The sequence below is a fragment of the Rhinatrema bivittatum genome, chromosome 2 (genome assembly GCF_901001135.1).
Source record: "Rhinatrema bivittatum chromosome 2, aRhiBiv1.1, whole genome shotgun sequence".
Lineage (NCBI taxonomy): Eukaryota > Metazoa > Chordata > Amphibia > Gymnophiona > Rhinatrematidae > Rhinatrema > Rhinatrema bivittatum.
In genome coordinates, this window is record NC_042616.1 from 195,416,661 (window position 1) to 195,430,273 (window position 13,613).

General features: G+C 41.6%; 1 protein-coding gene across 3 annotated transcripts in view; it reads right to left on the reverse strand.

Moving 5' to 3' along the window:
- Positions 1 to 8,125: 8,125 nt before the first annotated feature.
- AGMO (alkylglycerol monooxygenase) overlaps positions 8,126 to 13,613 on the reverse strand; it is a 672,742-nt gene continuing 667,254 nt past the window's right edge. For all 3 annotated transcript variants that reach the window (XM_029589002.1, XM_029589005.1, XM_029589006.1), the window contains one exon: positions 8,126 to 8,582. In XM_029589002.1, the coding sequence (XP_029444862.1) occupies positions 8,502 to 8,582 (81 nt within the window). In that variant the 3' untranslated portion in view covers positions 8,126 to 8,501. The remainder of the gene's footprint in view (positions 8,583 to 13,613) is intronic.

Genomic DNA, 13,613 nt, shown 5'->3' on the forward strand with positions numbered 1-13,613 from the left:
GCCTTTAAGGTTAGAATAGTGGAACATTTGAGTAATATTCGTATTGAAAGGGAAAATGCACCTTTAGTGCAACATTGGAAACAGGCGGGACATAGAGTGCAAGATTTGAGATTTTGTGAGCTCAGTCAAGTTCAGTTAAGTCGGGGTGGCAATGTTTTGAAAATATTATTACAGAAAGAACAGTGGTATATTTTCAATTGGGGAATAATTGAGCCAATGGGATTAAACCAAAATGTGGAGTGGAGTGCATACATCTGATGAATTAAATGGAAGGAGTTTTGCTGATTAGATGAGAGATTGTTCGATATACAGGTATTCTGAGGCGTGTAGATACGTAGTTGTTGATTGGATGTGGGTTGAGCTGACATATGGGTATTTAAAGGGTGTGGTTTTTGTATATGTGCAGCTGTGGCATTTTGAATATGGATGCTGACAGCGTTGTGAAGTAATTGGATGTAACATCAAAGAAGTAGTTAATAAATAAAAAAGATTTTGGTTTGGTGGATAATGCATCGAGTTGATGTTTTTTTAGGTCATTGTTGAGAGGATGTAATATTAAATCCATTATTGTGATTGTTTTCTGGTCAGTGACTGCAAAAGGAAAGTACATATATTTTTGAGTAGGAAATGATGCATGGTGTGTTCGTCATGAGTAGAAGGTAATAGTTTTTCAAAATTTTGGAGGTAAGTGGCAGTATCAATGGGGATTTAATGTTTTGTAAAGGATATATTGGATATTGTGTATTTATAATACTGTAGGTTAGATGTGACCAGGTTAGGTATAATTTAAATTGATTTAGTTGAGTGTTGCATGGCAGGTTCTTAAAGAAGAGATGAGATAGTGATATTTAATGATTGTTTTTAGAGTGTATGTTAGAAAGTGATTCAATATGGGGCGGATTTTCAGAGCCCTGCTCGCCGGGAAGCCTATTTTACATAGGCCTCCCGGCGCGCGCAGAGCCCCGGGACTCGCGTAAGTCCCGGGGTTCTCGGAGGGGGGCGTGTCGGGGGCATGTCGGGGGGCGGGCCCGGTCGTCGCGGCGTTTCGGGGGCGTGTCGGCAGCGTTTTGGGGGCGGGTACGGGGGCGTGGCTACGGCCCGGGGGCGTGGCCGCGCCCTCCGTACCCGCCCCCAGGTCGCGGCCCGGCGCGCAGGAGGCCCGCTGGTGCGCGGGGATTTACGCCTCCCAGAGGGAGGCGTAAATCCCCCGACAAAGGTAAGGGGGGGGTTTAGACAGGGCCGGGCGGGTGGGTTAGGTAGGGGAAGGGAGGGGAAGGTGAGGGGAGGGCAAAGGAAAGTTCCCTCCGAGGCCGCTCCGATTTCGGAGCGGCCTTGGAGGGAACGGGGGTAGGCAGCGCGGCTCGGCGCGCGCCGGCTATACAAAATTCATAGCCTTGCGCGCGCCGATCCAGGATTTTAGTGGATACGCGCGGCTCCGCGCGTATCTACTAAAATCCAGCGTACTTTTGTTTGCGCCTGGAGCGCAAACAAAAGTAGGCTGTTCGCGCTCGTTTTAAAATCCGCCCCTATATGTATTTGTATTACAAGAGTAGATTTTTGAAGAAGATTGGAATACTCAGTGGGATATGAGTTTGGATTGCTCCTATATGGAAATGTGGTATTTGTTCATATGATGAAATTTAATCCCCTGATGAAACCAATGGTGAAATAAGAGCTTCCTGTCGGGAATGTTTAGAAGAAGAAGAAGAAAAATTCAAGGATTGCATTATTGGGAATGGTTAAAGAAGAAGGAAAATATAAGAATTGTACTACTTTTTCTGTGGTAAAATAGATACTATTGTGTATAGGAAGCTTTTAGAAGACATTAAATATATATGTTTTTGTATAAAAAATGGTTTTGAGAAATATGATAACATTAAAATTGTAATGTATTGTGTAAATGTAGTATGAATGTTATTTGATAATATGTACTGTGATATATGTATTGTGATATATATAGGGATATATGTATGTTAATGTATTTTAAAATTTTGATATAATAAATGTTGAAAAATATATATACAGGTATAGGGGATATATTATTCCTTTAAGTAAAGAACCATCTGAGTAAACATTCGACATTACCCTGTCAACTAATCAGCGGATTGTTAATATAAACAAAACAACACACTTTAAAATATCTGTATACCTATGCCAGAAATTGAAACGGTAAAATGGAAGAGTTTGAATGTATAACATTGATAAAGTGGTAAACATAAATGGCATTTCAGAGACCTGGTGGAAGGATAACGATCAGGAAAGGGTACAAATCATATCGCAATGATAGGGTGGATAAATTTGGGGGGGGGGCAGGGGGAGGTTGGTTCTTTATGTTAGACATGGCGTTAAGTCCAACAGGATAAAGATCATGCAGGAGACTAAATGCACAGTAAAATCTTTACTGGAAGAAATTCCATGTGTGATGGGGAAGAGTATAGCGTGGTGTGGTGTTTTGTTATATTACTATCCACCATACTAAAATGAATAGACAGATGATGAAATGTTAACAGAGAATTGGGAAGCTAATAAATTGGGCAGCGCAGAAATAATGGGAGATTTCAATTATCCCAAAATTTATAGAGTAAATGTACCATTAGGACATGATGGAGAGATAAAGTTTCTACATGAAATAAATAACTGCTTCATAGAGCAGTTGGTCAGAGAACTGGCAAGAGGGGGAACTATTTTAGACCTAATTCTTAGTGGAACACAGGATTTGGTATGAGAAGTAAAGGTGGTGGGGCTGCTTGGCAACAGTGATTAAATGCCATTAAATTTGACTTTATGACTGGAGGGAGAACATTAAGTAAATCTACAGCTCAAAATATTAAGTAAATCTACTGCTTAAAACTTTCAAAAGGGAGACTGATAAAATGAGGAAAACATTGCAGCTATAAAGGTTTACATCAGGCGTGGTCATTGTTTAAAAATACCATCTTGGAAGTTCAGTCCAGATGTAGTCCATGCATTTAAAAAAATGGAAGGAAGGCCAAACGACTGCCAGCATGGTTAAAAGGTGAAGTGAAAGAAGTAATTTTAGCTAAAAACATCTTTCAAAAATTGGAAAAAGAATCAATCTGAGGAAAACAGGAAAAGCATTAGAAATGGCAATGGCGGCCGGCACCATTTTGAAAGATGGTGTCCACTGGCCAGGAGCCAAGGGTGCCCTCCAGGCCCCCACAGACACCAAGAACTACTTCTAATGTTGGAGGGTGGGGGGCAGGATGCCTTGGGGAGATTTGGAAGCCAGGGGAAATATTTAACGGGAAGTAGTTTGGAACGGGGCAGGGTATTGCCATGTGATAATTTTTTATTTTTCAACTTTGGGCCCTGCAAAACTGCCTTGACAGGTGGGGGTGTGGGTGGGAGTCTGACTAGATCCCTGAGGAGATTTTTACACTTTGGAAAGGGGGGGGGGCAGCTTATTTTACCCTGTGATCTTTTTTACTATGCATCTTTTTGCAGGGAAAAAAACTGCAATGTTTTACCAGGGAGGGGCATGTGCCGTACATGTATTTTTTATTATGTCATTTTATGATTGTTTTACTGTAATCCATGCTGAACTGATTTATGGAGGTTGTGGAATATAAGCATTTTTAAATAAATAAATATATCACTGGAATGCAATATTTCACCCCACTAGTAACAAAATACAGCAGTATAGTAAACCTCCCAGTTAACAGACTGGTAGCCTAAATTTAGTGCTAGGAAAAATCATGGAAACTAGTCTAAAGAACAAAATCACACAGAACAAATATATAGACATGGTTTAATGGGACACAGCCAGCATTAATTTACCCAAGGGAAATCTTCCCTCACAAATCTGCTACATTTTTTTCAAGGGGGTTAATAAATATGTGGATAAAGGTGAATCATAGATGTAGTAGTACAGAAGGCGTTTGACAAAGTCCCTCCTGAGAGGCTTCTAAGAAAACTAAAAAGTCATGTGATAGGAGGCGATGTCCTTTCGTGGATTACAAACTGGTTAAAAGACAGGAATCAGAGAGTAGTATTAAATGGTCTGTTTTCACAGTGGAAAAGTGAAATAGTGGAGTGCCTCGGGGATCTATACTTGAACGGACTTGAACGGGTAACTGAGAATTGGTTTCTTACTCTTTTGGATAATATAAAGACTAGGGGGCACTCCATGAATTTGGCAAGTAGACACTTAAAACAAATCAGAGAAAATTACTTTTCACTCAGAGGTAGATCTTAAAAACATACGCGCGCGTGAACAAAAGTACACCGGATTTTATAAGATACGCGCGTATCTTATAAAATCCAGGGTCGGCGTGCGCAAGGCTGTGCAAAATCGGCAGCCTGCGCGCGCCGAGCCGCGCAGCCTGCCTCCGTTCCCTCCGAGGACGCTCTGAAATCGGAATGGCCTCGAAGGGAACTTTCCTTCTGCGTCCCCCCACCTTCCCCTCCCTTCCCCTATCTACCCCACCCCCCAGCCCTACCTAAATCCCCCCCTACCTTTTGTTGTGCAAGTTACACCTGCTGGAAGCAGGCGTAACTTGCTCGCGTCGCCTCAGCATCCCCCAGCACAGGCCGCAGTGCCGGGGGACTCGGGACCGCCCTCCGGCCTGCCCCCGAACCATCACCACGCCCCCAGACCCGCCCTGGACCACCCCCTGACCCCAGACACACCCCCTCCCGCCCCTTTTACGAAGCCCCGGGACTTACGCACGTCCCAGGGCTTTGCACGCGCCAGTGGCCTATGCAAAATAGGCACGCGAGTGCCCTGCGCGCGTAAATCCAGCAGGATTTACGCGCGCAGGGCTTTTAAAATCTAGCCCTCAATGCACGATCAAGCCCTGGAATTCATTGCCAGAAAATATGGTTAAAGGCAGTTAGTGTAGCTGGGTTTAAAGAAGATTTGGATAAATTCCTGGAGAAGTCCAAAAACTGCTATTAATCAAGTTGACTTAGGGAATAGCCACTTCTATTACTGGCATTGGTAGCATGGAATCTATTTAATGTTTGTGTACTTGTAATCTGGATTGGCCACTGTTGGAAACAACGATGCTGGGTTTAATGGACTCTCGGTCTGACCCAGTATAGTAACTTCTTATGTTCTTAATTTTTTTCTAACTCTGTCCATCCTTTTCTGCCTGTGGGTTTTGTATATTCTGAATGCTGCTCTCTTTGCTCTATCCTTTTCTGCTGTCTCCTTTGAGAAACATATTGATCTCTCATTCTGCTTTTCCCTTTATCTTACATTACACAGAGACTTGATGTCTTCTCAGTGCTCCTTTTTTGCTAACCAGAGTTTTTCCGCGCCCTTCAGCTCTTGAATTTCTGATATAGCCTCTTCAGTACTATCACTTATCTTGATGTCTGTCCCCTTGAAGTTCAGAACCCTAGTCTTAGTATGGGGCAGTTCAAGTCTGTGTTTAGTACAGAACAAGAGTGCAAAATAGAATAGACCCCTCCCCAAAACATTTTCCCATATCCTGAAGTCAGTGACCTTCGCTTCATTTGTTAGTGAACAGATTTGTCTAGATTATACTCATTTTGTTTGAAAAACATATAGGTCAAATTTCAAAGGCTTTAGGCATCTAAGCATTGAAATTTAGGTGACTAAAAAGTTGGTGGCTACAAGTTTGGGGTAGAAAATGTAGGTGCTTAGCTTTGATATCCAGTGTTAGGTTCCTAATTTATGTGTTTTTCTGTTTACCTTTAGAAGAGTGAACAGAAGGCCTAAAATTAGTTGCCTTGGATTTAGGGATCTAAATTACATGAATTTTTACCCTGAAACTTAAGTCACTTAATTTTGGCTGAAAGTTCACCAAACGTTAGGTGTGTAAAAAAGTGGTAGGTAGGCGTTTAGTATTCTTTCAGTATTGACCTCTAAGTGCCAGAACAGCTGTTGCGCTGGAGGTGGACCCTTGGCCTGGTGCAGGATTGGTATGGCCTCCTGAGGGTTCCCAGAGTGCGCCTGCCATCAGGAGGCGGAGCACACGAGGAGATAGAGGCTAGCTAGAGCTTCACCAATAATTGTCCGGGGTTTCCGCAGGTTGAGCGCTTGGGTACCCGGACCGCCTGGGCTTAGATAGGCCTCGGAGGTTCTCCTGGAGAGGTAGCAGAAAGGTGTGCCCACCAAGAGCAAGGGTGCGTGGCTACTGGAGAACAGTTGAGCTAGACCGGAACAGAGGTTACTGGAGACCACTGGAATGGAGCAGGAACTGAAGGTCCTCCTGTCGGGATAGGCAGGGCCTAGTGGTCTAGCTGGTAGAAGGCCGCGGGTGACATCAGAGCAGGCAGGCCTAGTGGCCACGAGAGTAGCAAAGAGAGTGTCCATGTGGAGTGCAAGGGTTAAAGCCAGGGTTATCCATCCGAGGGTGGTCAGCCAAAGCAAAGGTCAGTCCAGGTATCAGTCCGAGCATGGTCAGTAGCAAGCAGCGGTCCAAACGTGGTCAAAGGCAGGCAGAGGTCGATACTGTGGGTCAGTCCAAGCGTGGTCAGAGGCAAGCCGAGGTCAGTACCAAATATCAGTCCGAAGGGTACAACCAGAGAAGCGGAACAGGAACAGATGCTAGAGCACAGGAAGGACCACAGGAACGCAGGAGCACTGGAAGACACAGGAACATGTACTGGAACAGGAACACTGGAACAGGCAAGGAACAAGCACCTAGGAACACAGGATGGCAACTAGCTTCTCAACGAAGAGACAAACCGTTTGCCAAGGCAAGGAACTGGAGCCTGAGCCCCGCCTTTTATACAGGGCTCAGGTGACGTCATTGTCGTGCGCCATGGAGGAGCTTCCCACCTTGGCCCTTTAAGCGCATGCTTAGGGGCGGACCCGACACCAGTGAGGACGCCGAGCCTTGGCATGAGGAGCTGTGTGAGGTCGAAGGCCTTGAAGGCCTGGGAGAGGCCATGGAATGCCGTGGATGTCGGGAACTGGCGGCGGCTGCAAGGGAGGACGGACCAGGCCTTGAGGAGGGAAGCCCGAGGTGAGTGGAGCCAGCCGTGGCACCAGCGCGGCCGGGATGCGCAACAACAGCACCGTGCAGAAGGTGGGCATCAACTGGGTGACTTCTCGCATTAAGGAAGATCCCTGCTGTTTCAGCTAATTCCCCCCTCTGTGAAAATAACTGTGCAGTCAGCACTGCTTAACTGGCTTTCACTATCCTATATTAATAAAATATTATTTATACGGTAAAAGCTGCTTTCAAGACAATTCAAATGTCTTCTCAGAGAGTTTATAATCTGAATTTGAGTGCAGGGAAGTTGAGGGAGTTTTCAGAAATAAATAGTGAATTATAGATAAAGAAACTTAATGTTGGTTCCCAGGATTGTAATGTTGTATTCTAACCACAATGCTGATCTACCAGCCTGTTTCATTCCCAGTTCATTTAGTCAGATACACATCATATAGCAACTGCGGCTTATTAACTGAAGTATGAAAAACAAGTGTTTGTCCATAAACCACAAGCGATGGAGAGGGATGATTAAGCAGTGCCGTCAGGACTGGAAATATAAATACACTCAATACTCTCTAGTTGTAGTTCAGTTGGGATGTGCATTTGAGTAGGGATGTGTGAAATGTTAATAATAAAACATTCTGAACACCTGGTTCGGTGAACTCATGAAAAACCCTCAGGTCTGCTGAGTCAGTTCACCAAAATCAAAAACTGCATTTATGGTAAAATCCACAGTGGATCTTAAGAAATTTTAGGCAGATCTGTGAAAATCCACTGTAGATATCCTGGAACTGGAGAATCTGCTGAGGAGTTTTTCAGATCTGCTTTGGATTCTTATAAAAACATAAGAAATATCATGTTGGGTCATACCAAGGTCTATCAAGCTCAGAATCCTGTCTCCTACAGTGGCCAGTCCAGGTCCCAAGTACCTGGCAGATCCCAAAATAGATTTATTTCTCATTTCTCATTACACACTCCCAAGGATAACAATACTTTTTCTCTTATCTGCCTCAGATTCACAATGAAATATCTCATGGATTTTTCTAATGGATATCAGTAAAATTCCACATTTCCTGTCAAACTTGCATCTGAATTGTTTGCACATCCCTAGAACTGAGCACATGAAAATACTTTTGTAGCACCTCAGGAGAGATGCTTGGATATATTATGGTCGCAGTAACTCACAACACAAAGGGTATCAACCAAACTACTATATTTTGGGAATCTTTTGTTACAAATGGTTGAAAATATAATATAAAACAAAACAACATCATACTACAGTATAGTACAATGCATAATTGTTTTACTAGTAGGAAAAATTATATTTGAACATTAATATATAATAAGATATGAGACAGCAATCAAAGTAATGCAATAGGTAAGCATTGTTGTTTTTATCAAGTTAGAATTAAACAAAATGTCTGCAATCAAAATGCAATTTCTTGATTTAGTTTCTATAATGGTATAATTGGTCTTCAGTGGAGGTATTGACATCGGCTTCTATAGCTGACATTCAAAGAATGATCAAGGCACGTTGTTCGCGTAGTCTAAAAGGAGGGTGCATATGTTCTTTCAATGATATTTCACTTTCTTTAGCACCACTTGCTTGATGCTTTGTACTCCCCAAAATGCAGTGCAGATCCAAAACAAAACCTAAAAAGAAAAATATGAAGAGAATGAACAATTTCATTTAAATATTAATCAGCTGCGCACGTGTTCAATACTTTACGCCAGCAGACTGATATCATAAGTCCTTGAGAAACATCTCAGCAATTCTGACCAGAGCTGGATGTAAGACTTTGGCACCCATAGGCAGAATACCATGGTGACGCCCCTTTGAAGCTGTGACAGTTCATTGTCTTAAAGCAACTGGAAGCAGTCTCCTCTTTTATCCTGGATATTTGGCGCTTTAAAAATGTGTTGTGCTAAGCGGTTGCCTATTCCAAAATCTGGGCCTGGTCCTGACCAGGATTTGTTTGTGCTTTCTACCAATTTGGATTTATTTATGCTCCACTCTAGGTTTTGGGGCATAGCTCCACCAAGCTACCAGGGGTCAGAGGATCAGGTTACACCCATAGACAAAAAAAAAAGCATGAGAACAGTTACCATCACTACAAATTCTTGACATGTCTTAATAAATCTGTTTAATTCAGTCTTGAGCCTCAGTCCTAATTTCTGAAACACACTAGGACACTATAACTGGATATGAGAAAATCAAGAGCAGGTCAAGTTAGTGATAATGTACATGAAAGCAGAACACAGAAGAGAGAAATACAGCACACATGGTGCATACATTTCTAAGTGATGAAATTAGATTCAGAAGTAATTGATAACTTAACTGTTTGATACAACATAATGAAACATAAAGTCTGACTTGATAATTGTTTTGTAGAGAGCTTGTTTTTGAAAAGTTGGGGAAGGGGATATAATTTATCTTTATTTTGACTAACTGTGGCTCCTTGCTGTATTTTCGCTCTTCCTCCCCTCTCTTTTATTGGAATAATGGTGATTTCCTATATTTTTTCCTACATAAGGCAAAAACTCATAATAAAAACATTTTTAAATATAGCCAAAGCAAGAAACCTGTGAGGGAGTCGGCTGGACCATTAGATGACCGAGGGGTTAAAGGGTTTTATTGGAATAATGGTGATTTCCCATGTTCTTTCCTACATAAGAACATAACATATGCCATACTGCAGACTAAGTGGCCAATTCAAGTCACAAATACCTGGCAAGTACCCAAACATTAAATAAATCTCATGCTACCATTGCTTATTAAATAATAGCAGTTTATGGATTTTTCCTCTTTGAACTTACCCAAACCTTTTTTAAATCCAGTTACACTAAATGCTATAACCACATCCTCTGGCAATGAATTCCAGAGCTTAACTATGCACCGAGTGAAAAAGAATTTTCGATTTCTTTTAAATGAGCTACTTGTTAACTTCATTGAGTGCCCCCTAGTCCTTCTATTATCTGAGAGAGTAAATAACCGATTTACATTAACCTGTTCAAGTCCTTTCATGATTTTGTAGACCTTTATCATATCCCCCCTCAGTCATTTCTTCTCCAAACTGAACAGACATAATTTCCTTAGCCTTTCCTCATAGGGCAGCTGTTTCATGCCCCTTTTGGTCACCCTTCGCTGCACTTTCTCCAGTGCAACTATATCTTTTTTGAGATGTGGCGACCAGAATTGCACACAGTATTCAAGATGTGGTCTCACCATGGAGCAATACAAAGGCAATATAACATCCATTGTTTTATTCGCCATTCCCTTCTTAATAACTCCTAACATTCTGTTTTCTTTTTTGATTGCCACAGCACACTGAGCTGACGATTTCAATGTATTATCCACTATGATGCCTAGATCTCTTTCATGGGTAGTAACTCCTAAGATAGAACCTAACATTGTGTAACTACAGCAAGCATTATTTTTCTCTATATGCATCACTTTGCCCTTGTCCACGTTAAATTTCATCTGCCATTTGGAAGCCCAATCTAATTTAAGATAATCCGCTTGAGATTTAACTACTCTGAACAATTTTGTATCATCTGCACAGTTTTGTGTCATCTGCAAATTTGATCACGTCACTCATCATACCCATTTCCAGATCATTTATAAATATATTAAAAAGCACCGGTCCAAGTACAGATCCCTGAGACACTCCACTGTTTACTTTTTTCCACTGTGAAAACAGACCATTTAATCCTACTCTCTCTTTCCTGTCTTTTAACCAGCTGGCAATAACAAAAGGATATTGCCTCCTGTTACATGACTTTTTAGATTTCTTAGAAGCTTCTCATGCGGGTCTTTGTCAAACACCTTCTGAAAATCCAAATACACCACATCTACCGGTTCACCTTTGTCCACATGTTTATTCACCCATTCAAAAATATGTAGTAGATTTGTAATGCAAAACTTCTCGTGGATAAATCCATGCTGGCTGTATCCCATTAAACCATGTCCATCTAGTTTTATGATTTTACACTTTTTAACAGTTTCTACAATTTTTCCCAGCACTGAAGTCAGGCTCGCCGGTCTATAGTTTCCCAGATGACCCCCAGGAGCCCTTTTTAAATATCGGGGTTACATTGGCCATCTTCCAATCTTCAGGTACAATGGATGATTTATATGATAGGTTACAAATTAATTGAAATAGACCTGAAATTTCATTTTTTAGTTCTTTCAGAAACCTGAGTTAAATACCAGCTGGTCCAGGTGATTTACTACTCTTCAGTTTGTCAATCTGGCCTACCACATCTTCCAGGTTCACCATGATTTGGTTCAGTTCATCTGAATCATAACGCTTGAAAACCGTCTACAGAATGGGTATCTCCCCAACATCCTCTTCAGTAAACACCGAAGCAAAGAATTTGTTTAATCTTTCCACAATGGCCTTATCTTCCCTAAGTGCCCCTTTAACCCCTTGATCTTCTAATGGTTCAACTGACTCCCTCACAGACTTTCTGCTTCTGATATATTTGAAAAAGTTTTTATTATGATTTTTTGCCTCTGTGACCAACTTCTTTTCAAATTCTCTCAGCCTGTCTTATCAATGTCTTACATTTAACTTGCCAATGCTTATGCTTTATCCTATTTTCTTCTGATAGATCCTTCTTCCAATTTTTGAATGAAGATCTTTTGGCTAAAATAGCCTCTTTCACCTCACTTTTTAGCCATGCTGGCAATCATTTAAACTTTCTTCTACCTTTCTTAAAGCGTGGAATATATCTGGACTGCATTTCTAAGATGGTATTTTGTAACAATGTCCATGCCTGTTGCACACTCTACCTTTATAGCTGCACCTTTTAGTTTTGTATTTTTTAAACTATTTTTCTCATCTTATCAAAGTTTCCCTTTTAAAAGTTTAGTGCTAGAGCTGTGGATTTCCTTACTGCCCCCCTTCCAGTCAACAGTTCAAATTTGATAATATTATGATCACTATTGCCAAGAGGCCCCACCACCATTATCTCTCTCACCAAATACTGTGCTCCACTGAGAATTAGATCTAAAATATCTCCCTCTCTCATCGGTTCCTGAACCAATTGCTCTATAAAACTCATTTATTTGATCCAGGAACTTTATTTTTCTAGCATGTCCTGATGTTTCACTTACTCAGTCAATATTGAGATAATTAAAATCTCCCATTATTACTGCACTACCAATTTGGTTAGCTTCCCTACTTTCTCTTAGCATTTCACTGTTAGTCTCACCATCTTGGCCAGGTGGACGGTATTATACTCCTATCACTATACTCTTCCCCTACTCACAAGGGTTTTCTACCATAAAGATTTGATCGTGCATGTAGTCTCTATGCCATCCTGGACATAAAGCACCACCCCACCACCAAGATGCTCCTCTATCATTATATAATTTGTACCCTGGTATAGCACTATCCTATTGGTTATTAGAGATGTGCTTCAGGTCTAAATATTGTGTCGGGCTTCGTTTCGGGTCCCCCCCCCCCGCAGGAATTTTGTTTTTCCCACGGTTAGGGTTGTTTTTTTTTCGGGGGCCCCGATTTTTGGGTTAGTGCACACTATCGGGAGTTAGTGTGCGCTAACGGGAGTTAATGTGCACTAACTCTCGTTAGTGTGCGCTAACCCGAAAATGAATTTTTTCTGAAATTTTGGAAAAAATTTGATTGCTTTTCAGTTATCCCAAACCATTCCGAATTAGGCAATTTCATTGAAATTGCCTAATTCGGGAAAAATGATTGCACATCACTATTGGTTAAACTATTTCCACCATGTCTCTGAGATTCCAATTAAGTCTATGTCATCATTCACTGCTATACATTCTTATTCTCCCATCTTACTTCTTAGACTTCTAGCATTAGCTTACAAACATTCAAAGTGTGTTTTTTGTTTGCGTTAACATTCTTCTTTTCAGTTGACAGGGATAAATTGGAATCTTTTAGCTCAGATACGTTTTTAAATATAGGCACTTGCATTACTTTTCTTATTATTGGAACCTCTCTGTTGGGATGCTCTAATTCTAATGCTTTATTAGAATCCTTTGAAGATACCTCCCTCCGAACCATGTGCTGCTGAGCGACTGTCGGCTTTCCCCTTTGATTTAGTTTATAAGCTGCTCTATCTCCTTTTAAAGGTTAGTGCCAGCAGTCTGGTTCCATCCTGGTTAAGGTGAAGTCCATCCTTTCGGAAAAGACTCCCCCTTCCCCAAAGGTTTCCCCAGTTTCTTACAAAACTGAATTCCTTTTCCTTACACCATCATCTCAGCCATGCATTGAGACTCCGAAGCTCTGCCTGCCTCTGGAGACCTGTGAGTGGAACAGTGAGCATTTCAAAGAATGCTACCCTGGATGTTCTGGATTTCAGCTTTCTACGTAAGAGGCTAAATTTAGCTCCTTCCCACATTTTCCTATGTCGTTGGTGCTCACATGTACCACGACAGTTGGCTCCTCCCTAGCACTGTCTAAAATCTTATCTGAATGACGCATGAGGTCCGCCACCTTTGCACCAGGTAGAAATGTTACCAGGTTATCCTCACACCCACTAGCCATCCAACTGTCTACATTCCTAATAATCAAGTCATCAATGATGGCAAACCTAACCCTTCTCTCCTGGGCGGTAGCCCTGGGAGACTTATCCTCAGTGCGAGAAGACATTGCACCACCTGGAAAATAGGTCCTTATTACAAAATAATTTCCTCCTAAA